Source organism: Eublepharis macularius, chromosome 2 (assembly GCF_028583425.1).
Source record: "Eublepharis macularius isolate TG4126 chromosome 2, MPM_Emac_v1.0, whole genome shotgun sequence".
Lineage (NCBI taxonomy): Eukaryota > Metazoa > Chordata > Lepidosauria > Squamata > Eublepharidae > Eublepharis > Eublepharis macularius.
In genome coordinates, this window is record NC_072791.1 from 34,092,815 (window position 1) to 34,112,935 (window position 20,121).

General features: G+C 40.5%; 2 protein-coding genes across 3 annotated transcripts in view; one reads left to right on the forward strand and one right to left on the reverse strand.

Moving 5' to 3' along the window:
* LOC129325240 (tyrosyl-DNA phosphodiesterase 1-like) overlaps window positions 1–16,453 on the reverse strand; it is a 53,590-nt gene extending 37,137 nt beyond the window's left edge. For both annotated transcript variants that reach the window (XM_054972869.1, XM_054972868.1), the window contains exons 1-5: window positions 15,467–16,453; window positions 14,622–14,665; window positions 14,056–14,111; window positions 10,695–10,791; window positions 8,549–8,583 (exon numbers count right to left, since the gene is read on the reverse strand). In XM_054972869.1, the coding sequence (XP_054828844.1) occupies window positions 8,549–8,583; window positions 10,695–10,791; window positions 14,056–14,111; window positions 14,622–14,665; window positions 15,467–15,995 (761 nt within the window). In that variant the 5' untranslated portion in view covers window positions 15,996–16,453. The remainder of the gene's footprint in view (window positions 1–8,548; window positions 8,584–10,694; window positions 10,792–14,055; window positions 14,112–14,621; window positions 14,666–15,466) is intronic.
* A 108-nt stretch (window positions 16,454–16,561) lies between these two features.
* The window catches only part of EFCAB11 (EF-hand calcium binding domain 11), a 63,108-nt gene continuing 59,548 nt past the window's right edge, over window positions 16,562–20,121 (forward strand). Inside the window, exon 1 of the mRNA XM_054969903.1 lies at window positions 16,562–16,807. Within this exon, the coding sequence (XP_054825878.1) occupies window positions 16,562–16,807 (246 nt within the window). The remainder of the gene's footprint in view (window positions 16,808–20,121) is intronic.

Genomic DNA, 20,121 nt, shown 5'->3' on the forward strand with positions numbered 1-20,121 from the left:
TCGCAGGTCCGAGAGGAAGCGTCCGAGCAGCCTGACCGGGTGGCTGATCTGCAAAGATTAGCCCCCAGGACTCCCAGGGAGGGAGTCAGGGTCCGGGACGCTGTGGGAAGAACCCTCTGGCAAATCAATGCAGGGGGTAAATTGCCCGTTTGTCCCCATGGAGGCCGGAAGACGTGCGCGGCACCTTGCGTGCTGCTGGGCCACGGAAAACGGCAAAGAACAGGACTAGGTGGAAGCCTGTAAGTAAGCGAATCCCTTCTGTTATTACAAGCGTATGCAAAGGAGTGGTGGGATCTGAAGTTAAGAAGACTTGGATTTCTTCCCCCTTGCTGAGTTTCAGAAGGTTGGCGGTCCCCCCCCCTAAAATGGCAGCGAAAAAGCAGAGTCCCGCTTTGGGCAAGTCAATCTCGGCTGCCCTGCAGGGAAAAGCGGAGTCGCTCGAGGACTTGGTGAAAAGGTCGGTCATCGAAGCCATAAAACCCTTTGTTGACAAGCTGAATGAAACAGATCAAAGGGTGGGCTTAATTGAGAGCGATGTGAAAGCCATTAAGGAGGTAGTGGGGGGGGGCAGAGAAGTCTGCTCGGGAAAATGCGTCACTCATGAGAGCAACGAACAAGGAGCTAAAGCTGGTGGAAAACCAGCTGATCGGGCTGCAAGTGGAACGAACACAGACTATTTTGCGTCTCCAGAATGTTAAAGAGGAGGAAAACGAGGATTTAAGGGAGCTTGCCTCGGAATTATTGGCGTCACCCGCGAGGGCAACTAAGGAAGAGGTAAAAAGCGCCATTTTGGAAGTCCGTCGGGCTTCTTCAAAATATGCAATGAAGCGGCAGCTGCCTCGCGAGATTTTTATTGAGTTTTCATCTAGGAGGGTCCGGGACACTACCCTATTTAACTCATAATGCGGACTTGGACTTTCTAGGAAATAAAGTCAAGATACTGAAGGACGTTCCATTTCTAGTTCGGAAAAGAAGATTTAAGTACAAAAAGCTCGCAGCTCTCCTGAGGGAACGAGGGATAAAGTATAAATGGCTATTTCCGGAAGGAATTTGGTTTAATTATAAAGATCAAGCTTACAAGATAAATTCAGAAGATCAGCTAAGGGATTTTATGGACAAAAATCAAGAATTTGGGCAAGACACCATGAAAAATGAAGAAGATTCGGACTTCCGGTTTGGGATTCATGGAGGAGGAGGTCTAACGCAGCTCCATTTGCGGAGCTGACCGGACTGCCGTTTTAACCGGCCGGAGGGGTGAAAATAACCCGCGGCCGACTGCTCTCAGGCGGGGAGCAGGCAAAGAACGCTCAAGACCCTAGGGTGAGCTAGATCTCGGATGAGGGGGGGCTCTACTCAAGGAGTCTCCCCCCCAATCCTTGAGGTCCCACCTTGCGACGGGTCGGCTATAATCTCTGCGGCAGTTCTGGGGCCAATTCGGCTGGCATAAGACCTACATACCCAAGCTTCGATCGGGGAGGGAAGTCGAGAGGAGAATTTAAGATCGAAACAGCGATTACAACCCGAGAAAGTTGAAGAGAAGGTAAAGATCGCTATCTCTTGAAACGGGACGGATTGATAAAAACAGAGAGGAAAGAAAGTAGATTTTTAAACTGCAACAGACTAGTGAAAAGGAGGTGAAGACTCGGCAGGAGTTGTATTTTAAAAGAGACTAAATTTAAAGAAGTTATTGCAAAAATCGGACTATTGTTTTGAATACCTGTGGTTTTGGAGCTGTGGGAAAAAGACACCATCGCGAGACCTGCTGTGGGAAGACGGGAGACAGGAAGTGCGTAACAACAATAGAGTGGCTGGAGGGAAGCGGCCCTTGCCGACGGACAGGAAGTAGGGAATCGCCATTTTTGAAAAGGGAAGGGTCGCGGCTTCAGCGGAAGAGGAAGTAGGCCATCTTGGATTACAATAACATAGAGAAACCATAGAGAAAAGACGCCCGACATTTTGGATACAAAAAATTAATTTTGGCAAAGATTGGGACATTAGAAAAAAAAGGAAAACGTTTAAACATACGCCACGGAGCTAAGGAAGAGAGCAGATTCGTGGGAGCGAGCTAAAGCAAGCCCCACGATGTCGAAAAAAGAGTGGCAATCAGCAATAGAAAATTTGGACAAAAAGCTTATAGACATGATGAAAGAACTTAAGGACACGAAATTGGAGCTTATTAAAGAGGTCAAAGAAGTTACACAGACAGTAAAGTCGGAGCTGTCAGAAGTGAAAAAAGGCGTGGAAACGATTAGTAGTGAATTACAAGGAACGCAGCAGAGAGTTAAAACAGTAGAAGACGCGATGGAGAATTTAATAGAAACGCAACAAACAGAGATGAGACTGGTGAAGGGGAGGATGTCAGTTGCAGAAACTAAACACATGGAGAAGCAGCTTCGTTTTCGTGGTCTGCCAGAAGTGGAAGGGAAGTCAGCGCAAGAACAGATGACTGAGGTGTTGGCTGATTACCTGGGGAAGGAGGAGGAGGAAATTGTGGCTATCCTAGATGTGGCGTACCGTGTGAACTCGAGAATTGCAACCCAGAGGAAACTACCAAGGGATGTGATTGTGCAGTTTACAACTAGAAACATGAAAGAGAGGATTGTGACAAAACAATTTCAAGATCCATTGGAGATTGATGGCAAGACGATTATCATAATGAAGGAACTGCCCAGATCAGTGTTACTGGACAGGAAAAAATATAGAGTGCTAATTCAAACTTTGAAGGACATGAATATCAGATACAGATGGGAGTTACCGGAAGGAGTGTCCTTTGAGTTTGGAGGGGCAAAAAAACGCATCAGATCTGAGCGGGAGATGGAGAGATTTATCAAGGACAATGAAAAAGACTTACCAACAAAACCATGAATATGGAGTGTAATGTATTATCTTGGAATGTAAATGGACTAAACTCACCGAATAAGAGGAAAAATATTTTTCATTGGCTACTAAAACAAAAATGTGATATTGTTTGTTTGCAGGAGACCCATATTAGAAAACAGGATGTAAAATATTTAAAATCTGGAAAATTGGGCAAAGAATTTGTAGCGGCCTCTAACAAGAAAAAAAGAGGAGTGGTGTTGTATATAAAAGAGGAGCTGCAGCCAAAATTTGTTATGAGAGATGTGGAAGCTAGATTTGTAGCGGTGGAATGTAATTGGAATTTAAAGAGAGTGTTGGTAGTCGGACTTTATGCACCTAACGGTGCAAAGGAAAGCTTCTTTGAGGATTTAAGGAAGCATTTAGACGATCTTGTATATGACCAGATAATTCTTGCTGGAGATTTTAATGGAGTGACAGATTTGGAACTAGATAAAAAGACTACAACAGCACAAAAGAAAAGAGGACTATTGCCAAAGCTTTTTTTTGAGTTGATTCAACAAGAGACTCTCGAAGATGTATGGAGGAGAGAATATCCTAAAACCAAACAGTTTACTTTTTATTCTGCAAGGCATCTTACATTATCAAGAATTGATATGATCTGGGCCTCAAAGGACTTAGCGTTATGGACTAAGGAGGTAGAAATAATGCCGATGGTAGGCTCAGATCACAATCCAATTATGTGGAAATTTGGAAAAAGGAGAAAAAGGAAAGCCTGGAGAATAAATGAGGACTTGCTACAGGAAAGTGAAAATATGGAAATATTGAGAAGAGAGACAAAGTTTTTTATACAATATAACGTGAATAAAGAAGTACCAACCAGTAAAGTTTGGGACGCGTACAAGGCGGTTGTAAGGGGCATACTAATGGACTTAAATGGCAGAACAAGGAAAAAGAAAGAGGAGAAAAGACAAGAGATTGAGGAGAACATAAAGGCCAAAGAAATACAGTTAAAAAAGAGACCAGGGAAAAAGAAAATACATCAGGAAATTAAAATTCTTCAAGAACAGTTAACAGCAATGAGTAATAAAGAATTGGAGTGGAACCTTAAAAGACTGAATCAAAAAGCTTTTGAGGGTGCTAATAAACCTGGGAAATATTTGGCATGGCAATTGAAGAAGAAAAGGGAAAAGAAAATAATAAATAAAATCTGTGAAGAAAATAAAACGTACCTGGAGCAGACTACCATTAGTAGAGCCTTTTATAAATTTTATGCTAAGCTGTATAATAAAAAAGAAGTAACCAAAGAATCAATAGCATCATATTTGGAGAAAACCAAACTTCCAGAGATCTCGGAAGCTTGGAGAAATAAGTTGAATAGTGAAGTAACTGATGAGGAAATAAGTAAGGCAATACAATCCGCAAATCTAGGAAAGGCGCCAGGGCCAGATGGACTTACGGCTAAATTTTATAAGACAATGGCCAACGAACTGGCACCATTCCTAAAAGAGGTGATGAACGGAGTTTTTAGGGATCAAAGAATTCCAGACACTTGGAGCGAAGCGAATATATCATTGATCCCAAAAGAGGGCCAAGATCTGACTAACGTGAAAAATTACAGACCTATATCACTACTTAACAATGATTATAAAATTTTTACGAAGATATTGGCGGAGAGACTGAAGGGGTGGCTCTCGGAAGTCATAGAGGAGGAACAAGCAGGCTTTTTGCCAGACAGACAAATAAGAGACAATTTAAGGACAGTGATCAATGCTATTGAATATTATGACAAGCGTTGTGACAAAGAGGTTGGTTTCTTCTTTGTAGACGCTGAAAAAGCGTTTGACAATTTAAACTGGGATTTTTTGTTTGCCACTATGGAAAAGCTACAATTGGGAGAAAGATTCATCAGAGCAATTAAAGAAATTTATAGAGACCAGACTGCAGCAATTGTAGTGAATGATGAACTGACCAAGAAATTGACGATTAGTAAAGGAACAAGACAAGGTTGCCCGTTATCTCCATTGTTGTTCATTTTAGTATTGGAGATTCTGATGATACAAATACGACAAGACGAGGAAATACGAGGAATAAAAATAAAGGACTATTCATACAAGGTTAGAGCATTTGCAGATGACATAATGTTAATTGTAGAAGATCCATTGGAGAACATGCCAAAAGTGATAGACAAGATCAAGGAGTTTGGTGACTTGGCAGGTTTCTTCATTAACAAAAAGAAGTCAAAGATATTATGTAAAAACATGACTAAGCAGAAACAACAATTGTTAATGGAAACAACGGACTGTGAAGTAACTAGTAAGGTGAAATATTTGGGAGTTGAGCTGACTGCAAAAAATATAGATTTGTTCAAGAATAATTATGAAAAATTATGGACTCAGATAGAGAGAGACTTGATCAAATGGAATAGACTGAATTTGTCATGGTTGGGCAGGATTGCAGCAGTTAAGATGAATGTGTTACCAAGAGTAATGTTTTTGCTACAGACAATACCAATCATCAGAGACTCTAAACAATTTGAAAAATGGCAGAGGAAAATATCAGATTTTGTTTGGGCAGGCAAGAAGCCTCGAGTGAAAGTAAAAGTTCTACAAGATGCAAAGGAAAGAGGCGGAATGCAACTGCCCAACCTGAGACTTTACCATGATGTAATCTGCCTAGTTTGGTTAAAAGAGTGGATGACATTAAAGAATAAGAAACTGTTAGCCCTAGAGGGATATAAAAAAATTTTTGGATGGCACGCATACCTATGGCATGACAAAGTAAAGGTCAACTCGATGTTCCTGCATCATTTTGTAAGGAGAAGTTTATATACAATCTGGAAGAAGTACAGAATTTACCTACAAGAAGGAACCCCTTTGTGGGTGGTTCCATACGAGGTGATAGATCCGAGAGCTGTTGATAATGAACAACAATGTTTAACGTACAAAGAAATAACTAAAACTGAAGTGTCTAAACTTAGAATAAAGACGCAAGAGGAACTATCACCGAACTACGATTGGTTCCAGTATAGACAGATCAGAGATTTGTATAACTCGGACTCTGTAAAGGGAGGTATACGAACAGAGAATTCGGAACTAGAGCAGACCCTTTTTAAAGAGGACAAGAAAAGAATATCCAAGGTATACCAAGTACTGTTGAAATGGTATACCGAGGATGAGACAGTTAAAACACAAATGGTGAAATGGGCTATAAATTTTAATAAAGAAATAACAATGGAGGCATGGGAATACTTGTGGAAAACTACAATGAAGACAACGACATGTATTAATATTAAAGAGAACATTTTCAAAATGATTTATCGTTGGTACATGACACCAAAGAAGATTGCGCTAGGAAACTTGAACACTTCTAATAAATGCTGGAAATGTAGAAAGCATGAGGGCTCCCTCTATCATATGTGGTGGTCGTGTGAGGTAGCTAGGCAGTTCTGGGGGGAAATAATAAGAGAAATGAGTGAAATTTTACAGTTTCAAATAAATAAGAACCCAGAACTCCTGCTGCTAAACTTGGGAATGGAGGGAATCCCAGCCCACCATAGGACGTTGATATTTTATATGACTGCAGCAGCTAGACTTTTGTATGCGCAGAAATGGAAAGTACAAGAAGTGCCAACTATTGAAGATTGGATCTACAAATTGCTGTATATGGCTGAAATGGACAAGATGACAAGAAAACTGAGAGATCTGGACTCAGGGCAGTTTAACACAGACTGGGAGAAGCTGAAACAATATCTGGAGAAGAAGTGGGAGGTGGGAGGAAAACTGTGGCAGTTTGAGAACTACTGAAGTACAATAAAAGTATAAAAGAGAGGGGTAACTTTACCGGGGGAGGAAGAGAAATGTGAATTTATAAGCAGTTAGATTAATTAATTGATTGAGATATATATAGATATGTAAAGGTTAATTGATAGAATATTGATAGAGAATAATTAACGGTTTAAACATGAGGATTGAGTAATTAACAATATTTTTTTTTACTTGATAAGACTTATATGCACCAAACTGAATGTATAGAAGAGTTAAAATGACTGACTATGTGATGAGTTATATAGAAATACTATAAAAAGAAGAAATGATTAATATAGAGAGAACAAATCAAATTGTTTGATTTAAATGTGGGAAATTTTTATGGTTTATGATATACAGAAATATTCAAAACTGGAAAATGGGATAAATTGTTTATCTAAAGAAGTATAGTTTGGATGTATAGTAAGTAAAAGAGGTAAAGATGTACTGCTTAATATAATGGAGAATATATATTTGTTTTAGATAGAGGAAATTAATAGAAGTAAGGGAAAAGGGACAGAGGGTGGGAAAGCTGTTGGAAGTCAACAAAAGGGGGGGAAAGGGAGGGGGTTAGAAACGAAAAATTAGGGGATAATTGAATGCAATGTAATGTAAAAATATTAATGTTCTAACCCAATAAAAATTTTACAAAAAAAAAAAAAATGAAGAAGATTCGAAGCCTGAAGGGAGGGGGGAGGCAACGAGCGCAGTGGCTGCAGCTGCTCAGAGAGAACTGCGTCCGAGGCCTAGGGGGGGGGAGAAGAAGATTTAATATGGGTTGTATTTTGCAAGGTCAACCACTCCATCATTACTTTATGAAGGTTTAAATTTTTAACTATGGCAGTATGAAGGGAAAACATTGTAGTGTAGTGTTTATTGTTTGTATGTTACCTCCCCCCCTTTTCCAGCCCTCCTTCCCCTTTTCTTTCTTCTTTCCCTTTTCCCCTTCCCTTGTACTTTGTAGTTTTTTTTCTGTAGGTTTTTGTCTTAGATATTAAAAATAAAAAAATTTCAAAAAAAAAAAGACTCAACTACAGGCAATGCTGTCAACGAGCCAAAACCCAGGGCAGCCAACCTTGTAGGGTGAGGTCCTGGACTACCAGTCCCCAAGTTCTCCCGCCACCCAGCCAGAGCAGCAGAGTGGTGGGCTGTGAGGAGGCAGTGCAGTGACAGAGGAGCACCAGGCTGGCAATTCATGTTCCAGAGACTGAGCCAGATCATTGTGCAAGTGCACTTAATGCTTCACAGCATCAGGGTTCAACCAGATCCAGGCCAGAGGAGGCCCAGGATCAGGTGGGGTGTCTGGCCCTCTAGGATACTTAAGCCCTGGGCTGAGCAGACATCCTTGCTGCTTCAACCAGTTCACAAGGCCACAGCTCTTGGGTTCTAGAACCACCTCCAGGCCTTAGCATGCTCCTGCATTCAGACCCTGAAAGGTGATAATTGGCATGGTGTGACTTGGCTCTTGAGGTGTCCATCAGCCCAGGACACCTGAGGCCAGAACAGATAGGACCTGTTGGAGGTTATTAATTCACAGGTTGCCATAAATTGGAACGGACTTGACAGCACATAACACACACACAAAACAGTAAGCCCATGAAAGCAGCTACCAACTATTACAGGAGCCTGTCTTAAGCATAGGACTGGTCAGGATTCAAAGCATCAGAGATGCAATTCCAGGGGTAACATCAAAGAAGCATTCCCAAAGGCTAGGGGCCCTCCAGAGTAGCAGCTCTTCAGATTTAGAAAAAGGAAAATTACCCACAAGCACCCTGTCCCCCCCACACACACACACTGCATAAGCGCTGCCGTGTGGGATCCCCACCTAAGATTATAAACTCTGCCAGCACCTGCACACATCAGCCCAATTATGAATAACAGTTATTGTCAAAACTGCTTGTGTCTTAAATGCTATAATTACTTACGTGTGGTGGGTTCCAAAGGCAATATCCAACTTAGCCTACAATAAGAACAGCATTCTTAAAAGTTGTTTTCCAGGACAGCACATCTCATTGTTTTACTATTTTAAAAGAAACCTATTTTGTTTTAGCTTACTGCTCTCTGGTGGCCTCCACACAAATTGCACAACAGGCCCTTCATCCAATAATAATTTTTATTTATTTACTTCATTTACACTCTGCCTTTCATCCCAATGGGGACTCAAAGTGGCTCACATCATTCTCCTCCATTTTATCCTCACAATAGCCCTAGGAAGTAGAGCAGGCTGATCATGTGTGACTGGCCCATTATATGGCTCTTCAAATTCTTAAAGTTATTATCTAGGTTACCCAGGGCAGGGACACCACTTGAGTGGCTGCTCAAGGTACCAAATGGGTAGAGTGCAGCGTGTAAGAGGAACCAACAGAAATGGCCTCCAAGGCTCATACTATTGTTGCAAAGTGTATTCATGCATCCCTCCTTAGAACTGGTATGAGAGGAGAAGTGTACCCAGATGCTGTTGTCTGGTCCAAGACAGCCTGCAGAACTGCCCACCTTAGAGGGGCTTGTGCTGTTGCTGCCCAGGTCCAAGCCGGGAGACAGAGCTGTCTACTTTGGAACCAATGAGGATGGCATCTAATGAGGGTGTTTGGTACAGCAAAATGTTTTGAGCCAGCTTTTGCACAATTCTCCACTATCAGCAGTTATACATTGTGCTGAACTTGGTCTGAAGCTAAAGGTGTCTAGTGCTTGTGGAAAGACTGTGTTATACCTTGCACTGAGCTGCATGAGAAAAGTGAAACAAAATCCAAATGCATTCTTCTGCCTGAAAAAGCAGTAAAACTCTATTGAACTGATCTATTATAGTGCTGTCCAAAGTCTTCTATAAGTGCCTGAAGAACAAAGGCAGCAGTTCATGGTTCTTGGGCTCTAACCTGCTGATACTGATAACATTTTATAAAATTTAAGGATGAATGATGGGATACTTACATAAGAATAATTGTCTTTGCTAAACCAATCCAAAAAAACCAGAAGTGAAAACAAGTAAGAGTGATGAATTCCAAGAAATAATCTTTAAACACTGAGATGCAATATTTGACTTGGGATGTTCCCATTCAAACTTATTCATATGTTGTGCTTTTCTCTCCGCTCCATCTTTCAAACTTCATACACAAGACAGCTTACATTCCACAGTTATTTACTCTTCAGTCAGCGAGTTGGATCCTGTCTAAAACTTCTGTGCAGGGAAGTGCAATTTCTCCCCCTCCCACTGCAGCCCCAAATACCCCTGGAATGCTGCTACTGGGGATACAGGTGAGCCTAGGAGCTGCAGGGAGGGGGAATTGTCACAAACTGCCTCTGAGCATACATGCAGATTTTGTAAGGCAGGATCCAAGCTAATAGGAGAATAAGCAACTGATACTCTCTAAAACCAAGGAAGAGCAGAAAGCTTTAGAAGTCATTCACATAATTTTTACAGGCCACAGCAATGACAATTTTCTTCTAAAATGGATGAAAAAGACCCAATGTCTCAAAGCATGCAGACTGCTGCATGCTTCTCATTGTTTCCCACAAATAAGCTTAAGGGTAGGAAGGGCAGGACAACAAAAAGAGGCAGGAAGCGCTGCATAGGCTGGATCTTGATGCTAGAACAGGGCTCCGAATGCTATCATCTTTACAGACATTGGCAAATTACTTTCAAAGCAATTCTTCAATGGGAAAAAAGTGTTGTACAGGAAATGAGAGGGAAGTGTAAAAGGGTTCCGGTTAGGTACAGCAGCGTGGGGAAAAATAATAAATGTGGACCCAGTGAATATTGAGAATACCTGATGTTGCCCAATCTATCTTTGGATGGAAAGCTTCTTAAAGCTCCAAGTAACAGCAAATATAATCAGTACTTTTTTAAAAAAAAGATAATAAACTAAAGGAACAATATTCACAAGTTACATCAAGAATTTTTTAGAATTAAAAAAAAGATTTTTTTGACCAATATACAATTAAGATAGTAAAAAAACAAAGTTCTTTATATAATGAGCACAAAAAAATTTCAACATCAGATTCTCTACAGGACTGGTGGACTGCAGCAGAGAATATCCTATTTTTGTTAATACAGAGATGACTAAAGTATATTACCTGGCACAAACGAACATTTGTATAGGGGTGTGCTTGTTCATGCAGATCAGCCTTAGATTCTCGTTTCTCTCCGTGAATGATTAATAAAGGTTTGTCCCTTAAAACAAACAAACAAAAATAGAGAATTCACAGTGTGTAGAGACGTTTTCAAATGTTCGAAGAAGACATGGAGACAGGAACTACAGCAACCAATTCCATCACCGTTCTACAGGTGTTCATTACAATGTATGCATTGAGTCTCCCAATCTTCAAGCTTACTTTGTGTAGGGCTCTCACCACATATTTAAGATTTTTCAGGGAGGGGTTTACATACAAGGAAGTACATATGGGACAAGACACACTTCAAAGCAACCTAAGTGATAGGTCCCTAATTATGCCTGCAAGACCTAGCATTCTGTAGAACAGGGGTCAAAAAAATTTTTAGCCTACAGACACCAGTAGAAATCTGACACATGGTGGTGGAATATCTAGAAACTCACTTTGTTTCTTGTTCATATCAGTTTTTCTGAATTAGGCCTTTTGGATGATATGCACTTAAAGTTTATGGCTTTAACTTTTATGCCCCCTCCCTTTGAAATATTAATGAAAGACAGCTTTTCCCTTTGAAGATTGATGCCAGATGGTACTGCTGGCTCAGACTGATAAACAGGTTCTAGAAGCGTGAAATTGTCAAGGCCGAGGCCTTGGGGAGTCCTGCTCCTGTGTCCTGGCTAATTAGCACAAAGTCTCCTGGGATTTAAAAAAAAAAATGAGTTCCCCCTTTTTTCTTGTGAGCCTAGTAACTGCAGAACTGGTCTCACAGATTTGCCATTTGATTGGCTGGTTTGTTTTGACTTGCTGCGTTTCAGCATATCTTTAAAAAGACTTCTTTTGGCTTTTATTCCTCTTTGAGTTCTTCCCGACTCCTACATGGGTGCAACCAGAAAAAGAGTTGCCCTAGGAAGCAGAGCCAACTACAAAATGTCACAGAGTGAGGTTATTTATAACTCTTAATAGTAACATTTCAAGCAGAAGCTCTGCTTAACAGGATGCCTTTTAAAATGAACATATTGTTTTAAAATATTTTCTTGAAGAAGCACAGCTGAGCTTCAGTCCCTCAATGAAGATTCTTGAGCCATGGTGGAAACTGCTGCCAACATTGTGTTTTTTAAAAAATGGTTTCCATTTTTAAAAATGGTTTAAAGTCAGGTTTCCAATGCCCAATCAGAAGCCCTGCTGGTTAAAAGCTACATCTGGTCCCACCCACTTTCTAAAATAGGTAGAGGGTGCCAGGAAAAGTGACATATTGGGGACTCCTGCTGTAGACCAACACAGTTTCATGATACAGCACATTCAAGTAAGCAGCAGTTGCCACTATTGTTCCAAAAAGATATTAGAGAGAATTTTAGCACTCTAAATGGGTTTACTTCAAATTTCAGTTTAGTTGCAAAATTTCTGCATATTTTGAAGGTGGAGAATGGGGGAATGGGGCAGGGAGAATGAAAAATTGGGAGAAAATTGAAATGTAAGCAGTATTTTACAACCTTGAACGTATAAACATGATAAAATGCATAATGTATAACTTAGCATGTAAACTTGTATTGACATATTTATGAAATTTAAAACTAAAAATACCTTACTGTGCAATAAAAAGAACCCTTTCCTGAGAGGAAGCCCTACTGAATAGAGTGCTAAGGACTACTCTCAGTTTTCTACAAATATAGTAAATATATCCAATACTTGAAAGCTGTAAACTGTTATACCCTATATCACCAAGATGGGTAGCCGTGTTTGTCTGTCTGTAGCAGTAGAAAAAAGACAGAGGCCAGCAGTACCTATAAGACTAAAAAAATTCGTAGGAGGGTATGAGCTTTTGTGAGTCACAGCTCACTTCTTCAGATACCATCTGAAGTATCTTTTCTATTCTATGGCACTATAATCCATGTTTCTTCAGTTTTGCCAACTAAGTGACAAATGAAAATGAAGTCTGAAAACTGAAAATAGTTTCACATAATCACAACAGGGAGGAGCTGCATGTCTGGATATCAAATGAAACTATTAACATTGGCTTGTAACCCACTGTAAGTATCTGCTAAGAGTAGGCATCATCAATAAAAGAGGACTTCTTCACTCCCTTCACTCCACTAGAGTTGAAAATATTCCCCTAATGTTGCCTATGGTGGACAGGGGACCTTTAGGAACAATATGGGAGAGACATCTAAGGTCTGTAGCTTGGGAGGCAGGGAAATATGTAAAAATCACCTCCCACCCACTGCCATGGGATCCAACCCATTAAAAATATTGAAGTCTTCAACATTGTATTATCAGCATATACATAGCATATTTACTGTAGACATTAGTCACCTTTAAACAGTAAACATAGCCTAGAAATAAATGTTATTATCTAGAATATGCACAGGAATTATCAGTACTTGATAATTCAGTACCTGATGTTGAACATTGGATCTTCATACTACATGTTTTGAATAAGTAAAAAACATTTCACTTCTTCCAAAAGAGAAACCATTACATTGAATGTTATTATCAGAGCTACCTCAAATTTCCAAGTTTTCCACTGGAAAAGCTAAAAAACAAGTCCTCAGGATTTAAAAAAAAAAATCACTTTATCTGTGCCTTCATATACCTAGCTTAATTACTTAGTGGTAGGCGGTTACTTTAGTGTTTGGCTTTCTTCTTCTTCTTTTTTTTGGCAGTGACATCTAGGCCAATTACTTAGATAATACAATATGTATATATATTCATTCAATCCAGAATGCCTATTACTGGCTTAACTAGCAGCCACTCTTTGTTACTATATTATAGTAGCTGTTATTTTTAACTGCTAGTTTTAAAAGGTTTTTTTTATTATGTTTTAGGAATTGTCAGCTCTGTTAATTGTCACACATGGAAGCAGAAAGATGGTATATAAATAGCCTTAATACTGCTGTAAAGCATCGGCAAAAAAAGTGAAATGTTCAGGTTAACAAAGTGCTACTAAGCATAGACCACAAGACTTTTCTGTAATGACTGTATCAGTGGCTAACACTGAAATTTAAGACATTGTACATGGACATCCCCAGTAATGATAATGATGCTTACAGCACTCGGTGGCAAAACAGTACTCAGCACCTGCTGTGAATCAACAACATTATAACTCTTAACTGAAAAGAGCACTTTTCCAATGCTCTTTAAAGATAATAGTACCAGCAAATGAAAGGCAACTTGTACAGCAAGTGTACTGATATCATTTCATGTACAATGGCAACTGGAAAATATAAATGAGGAATATGAAGGAGGAGTTTAGATCAGTTTTGTATTCAGCAAAAGGCACAGCAAGAATAAATAAGCATTGTAAGAGGAAGTTCCTCTCAAAGCAAATTACCTGAACTCCTTTGGATACTGATGGATAAGCCATTCCACATCTATACAATAGTTAAACTGGACCATGGAGAAAAAAAGAAATACTGGTTAGAAGAAGGTGAACAGCGTCCATAAAGTGACATTTACTGTAAAATGTTAGTATTACACCTTATTGTGTCTTCACAACTTCCAGTATGGTTTCAATAGAAGGGTGTAGAAACACAGATGACATCACCCATTCTTTGAGCATTTAGGACTCTAGCAATAAGCTAATCTGTTACAACAAAATGGTTAAAATAAATAACTAAAGGTAAAGGTAGTCCCCTATGCAAGCACCGAGTCATTACTGACCCATGGAGGGATGTCGCATCACGACATTTTCTTGGCAGACTTTTTGTGGAGTGGTTTGCCATTGCCTTCCCCAGTCATCTACACTTTACCCTCAGGAAACTGGGTACCCAGTTCTAAAAGAAAGCAAGACACGCTATTCTCAGATGACTGTTCTAACTACTTTAATGGGTTTTGGACAGACTGTATAAGTGGCACAGCATTATATTGTGAGAAAGCAACATGAATACACAACCTTACCTGAGCAGATGACACAAGAGTCCCAAAAAGGGGAGACAAAATATCTGTAATAAGTTAGAAACATTGTGAGCAACCAGTTATTAGTGAAATAGACACCAGCAAATATGTTGCTTTTCAATTAAGTCCATTCATAAGTTTAGCTGTCAGACACTGAGTACAATAAACAAGGGTAGCTAAATCTAATGATATACACAGCATGTGTGTGATGTAGTCCATGTTTTCTAACAACAGAAATAGTCACTAATCTTCTGTAATCCTCCTGCATCTCATATTAAAGTATTTGTTCAGTTCTCTGTGCAAATACATCTGCTGCCATACCCTGTATCAGTCTTGTTAGGGGAATATTTCTGTCCTAATATTTAAAAACGTGTATCTACTTCTTTATAGTCTGAGGGAATTAATAAGACATATCAGATTAAAAATAGTAAAAAGTCCAGATGCATCTCAAAAGCTTATGCCTTATTAAAGTTGGTTAGTCTTAAAGGTGTTACTGCACTTCTTACTATTTTGCAACTACAGACTAACATGGCTAACTCATCTCGATCTATATCAGATTAAAACAACTTTTCGTAAACCATAGCACTAAACGCCAAGCTCAGGGGGCTGTAAATGGCTCTCCTTTCCCATTTTATCCTCTCAACAAGGCAGTGTGGTAGATTAGACTGATAGAAGTGAGCTTCACTGCAGCATGATGATCTGAACTTCATCTTCCCAGCTCTTGGTTCAATACACTTCCTTCACAGGAAGTCCATGCCAAAAACTGGAACTACAACTGAAACACTATCTAAATATGTCAATATCTGTAACACAAAGAGTAGCTCTCCTGATGTGGATCCATTGTTTACCTTTTATGTGAAGGGCGCCAGAGTTGTATTTGGACTTAATTCCTTTTACTTTGGTAAGGAAAAATCTGAAAGGATTCCCCCCATTCAACAGATCCCAAGTGTCCTGCACTCTGACTGATGGGCCTGTAGAACTGTGGTTTAGTGGAAGTTCATCCTTCACTGCCTCCTTAGCACAGTCCCCTTCCAGTCTGGCACTGGTGGCAGCTGCATCTCCTCTCTTTGCTTGGACTTGGCAATCGCCCTCTTCGTCGCTACTCGAAAGGCACCATCCTGAACCTTCTTGAGAGAGTCTCTTTGGGGCTGGCTGCACCTCCGACGAAAAATTCCCATCACGAAACTCCAGAGGGGAAGACTTCCTCTTCTGGGCAGCCTTCCTGGCCTCCGAACACGGGTAAGGCGGCTCCCCAGCTCTGTCTCGCCCAGCCCGCTGCACCAAAGAAGTCGAAGGTTTGTCACAATTATCTTGCTCGTCGACACTCTCATCGCTACTGGACACCGTCCATTTCCCATGCTCGCTTTTCTGGGACATGATATGGTTAATCAAGGTGGAAGAATTGAGACGATCTTTGCGCAAGAACGACTCCCCCACTTTGGCATTAAGAACCCACTTTGCTAACTTACCCCAGAAACGCTCAAGGAGAGTCACGTGGTTAAATTAAACGCACACACAAGTCCCCCTCTATGACAAAGACTGCAGGATTGTACCGGCTTTTCTTTACTAAGTCAGGCTTGACCTGCGAGCCAAGAGAGTCCTAGCGGGGTGAGGAAGAATTAAAGACGGTGCAACTACCTACGCGCAAAATCCCTTCAAATGAAGAGGCGTGCTCACTGAGTGCTCACAATAAACTGAATTTCTTTCCTTGCCAGGCAGGGCAACCAAATTCTCACTGAAAAGACCCGAAAGCGCTTCCACGCCTCACAAAAAGCAGATTAAAAAAAATTCCCGTTATCCGCAAAATCCGCAACGGAGACGAACTCCAAAACTACCTCAAGGAAGCTTGGCGGGAATACAGTAGAAAACTGCGGGTCCATGAGGTAAACTTCCGGTTCCGGAAGAAAAGGGTGCTTCATGATTGACATTTTACTTCGCCAATGATGCCGAGGGAAATGGAAGCACTTTCCTGCCCATTGCCTCCGATGGGCCTTCGTCGATCTTTCCGACCAATGAGGAGCGGCGTTGTGGTTGCTAGGCGGAAGTTGAATGTGAGTAATTCGGTTGCTACGGGGAACTTCATGGAGATTTCCTGTCGGAGGACGCTTCGGTTGTGCGCGGCGGCTGGGCAAGCCGAGAAAGAAGCCGGGCGCCTTCGTGAGGCGCATCGGAGGAAGCGATGGGTGACGGTGGGCGACAGGGCGAGGAGGGCCGTTTTCGGGGTTTTTGGCCTTGAAGCACGCGCGGCAGGCTCAGCTGGGAGTGAGCCGAGTTGCAGCCGGACTGTCTGGGATTCGTGGAGGGAATGTTCCCTCTTTATAAGTTTGTTGTGCCGAAAATAAGGAGCACCTTAAAGACTTCACGCACAGTGCAATCCTAAAAAGAGTTACTTCAGTCTAAGCACTTTGAAATCAATGAGCTTAGAGTGGGGTAACCCTCCTCAGAATTGCGCTGACAATTTGGTTCCAGCATAAACTTTTCGTGTATGTAGTAGATCCCTTCTGACGCTGTGAATGTATCCTCACCCCACTTAATAAACCTGGGCAGGATTCGGAGTAGCCCTTAGGACTGCTCAATTTACGTAGGTAGTTGGCGGGAGGTGGGCATCAAATGCAGGAAATTCGGGTTGAAATGTAGTTATGTCGCTTCACATCTAATTAAGAAAAATGCGCAGCCAGTTCATTAGTTTTGCTAAGATACTCAACACATAGCGGGAGAAGGACCTGGGATTTTTTTTAACCTGTTGTTAAGTGGGACTCCCCACCTAGAGAATAAAAGGTCTGTTTGCCTTACTGGCTGCCTTTGAATAACAGGTCTTGGATCCCTCCCAAGCGCTTATTTATCTGTTTGAAGGAATGAATCCAAGGTTGATATGAGTGGGAAGAATAGCAAGATAAGTATTCTTGGGTTACCTCTTTTGTATCCCATAATAAGTGAGCATACTGTTCATGGGAAAACATCAGTCTATGAATATAGCAAGATGTGACTGGGCTTCTCTGTTACAGACACATGTGGTGTTATCCCTAAATTGGAAACAGTGGGTAACTGCCACATTAACACCACTAATTTCCATTCTGAGCTTTTAAAAAAGAAATTGTTTACAGTGAGCAAGCTGCAAATAATCTTTTTTAAAAAATTGTCTTTATTTACCTTAATTATAGTCTGCCATTATCACTGAGTCTTAAGGCAGATTACATAGCATGAGTCAGTTTCAAATACATTTCAATTAACAATGTAATATGGTATATAAATTCAAATTTGCAGAGATTTAAAACTAACAAGAATACAACACGTTTTCGGCCCTGGCCCCAACCTGCTGGAACGCTCTGTCTTGCGAGACCAGGGCCCGGCAGGACTTGTTACCATTTTGCTGGACCTGCATGATGGAGCTGTTCCGCCAGGCATATGGTTGATGCTGGGCGATGCCCCTCCCCCCTAGTGGGGGGGGGTTGAGATTCTGTGCCCTCCCACCCAAAGTCATCTCACATGTTTATACGATCGATGTAATCTGCTCTATAGACGGTGATAGGTGAATGTATAACGTGCTGCTATGTTTTTATTGTTGATAGCTGTATTTATATGGTGCTAATACATGTTTTAAATGAATGATATGTATTGATGTATTGTCGAAGGCTTTCACGGCCGGAGAGCGATGGTTGTTGTGGGTTTTCCGGACTGTATTGCCGTGGTCTTGGCATTGTAGTTCCTGACGTTTCGCCAGCAGCTGTGGCTGGCATCTTCAGAGGTGTAGCACCAAAAGACAGAGATCTCTGCTACACCTCTGAAGATGCCAGCCACAGCTGCTGGCTAAACGTCAGGAACTACAATGCCAAGACCACGGCAATACAGCCCGGAAAACCCACAACAACCATCAATGATATGTATTATTTATATTTTAATGGCTACTGCTGATGAATTGTGTAGTGTGTTTTAAATTGTTGTGATCCGCCCTGAGCCCATTTGATTGGGGAGGGCGGACTATAAATTTAAGTAAATAAATAAATAAATACAGAGTTGAAGAAATGCTAAAACAGAGCGTGAGCAATTCTGACATATTTAATTAACATAAACTATCTAGTAGGATCATACTTACAACAATAGACAGTACATAGTAGTAAAGTCTGTAGTGTTATGCATCCCTTTGAGACCTCTTCCTTACAGTACAGCCTTCCTATCTGCATAAACAGCCCTCTTGAATAATTCAGTTTTGCATAGTTTGCAGAAAGCTCTGAGAGTGAGAGGTTTCATGATCTCTTCAGGTAGGCTGTTTCATAGGGTGGGGACCACCACAGAGACATTTCAATAAACAATGCCATAGGGTAAATAAATGCAAGTTTACAAAGATGTAACATTAGCAAACTTCCAATACAGAGCTGAAGTAGCTTTCTATCATGCCTGAGTCAGAGAAAGTTAAACGAAGCCATACTAACAAACCCACAAATAGTGCTGCAAGTGCAAAGGAGTTTTAAAAGCATCAATGTGTAAGCATCCAGTCCCTGGGAGTACCTTGAATATACTTGAGCTGCTTTATACCAAATCAGACTATTAAACCATCTAGCCAAGTGTATTATATTCTGACTGGCAGCAGTTCTGCAGAGTTCCATATCTATTTTGTACTTGTAGAATGCTTTTAATGTTACATGAATGTTAAATTTTAATTATAGGAAATAAGCAGAGGTAATATAAAAATGGCAAACAGGTTTTATGGGGTACAAATGGGTATGCATGCGTGGAATATAGGGAAGTAAAACTTTAAGGAATGAAGATTCATTTACAATTAATATGTTGCTGTCAGCACAAAATGTTTCCAAAGGCTTGTAAAGCTGTTAAAGGATTACCTGTGCATTCTACGATTGTTAGTGCTTGTAGAATATGTGTTTTCCAATGTTGGTCTTACCATTGATTGTCTGCACACAAGAGTGACATTGGAACACGTTCTTGACAAAAGTCCATAGCAGAGCTGATAATATGTAAGAATGTGTGTTCGGGCTGGATAGATTGTAAGTCTGTTAATGTTAAAACAATTATATTTTTGATGAAGGATTGCTTTCTTAAATGAAATTTACATTCCTAGTGGAATGAATGGAAGGTGTGATGGAGGCTTTCTGTCTTAATTCAACAACAAATTATGGGATTTTTAAATTTGGACTCACGATAATATCTAGGAAGATACTTGTTCCCCTTTAAGATTACAAAGTGATGTTTGAAAAAGTCAAGGTAAGAAGACATGGTAGTTTTTCTGGGAGATTTGTTCTTCCAATTAGAAAGTTTGTTTTTATTTTGCAGATTCACTTTATACTGAAATTACACTTCGCAGTGACTTCTTAGAACTAGAAACCTCTTCTTTGGGAAATGTAAAAAAGAGTTTGTGTATCTGAGATGTGAGAATTACTTCTTGCTCACCTACTGTGGAGGGGTTAAAATGTCTGCCATACTTATAGATGATCCTGGTCATTAAAATTCCAGAAGCTGATATTTTATGTTTATTCAAACAGTCTAAAGT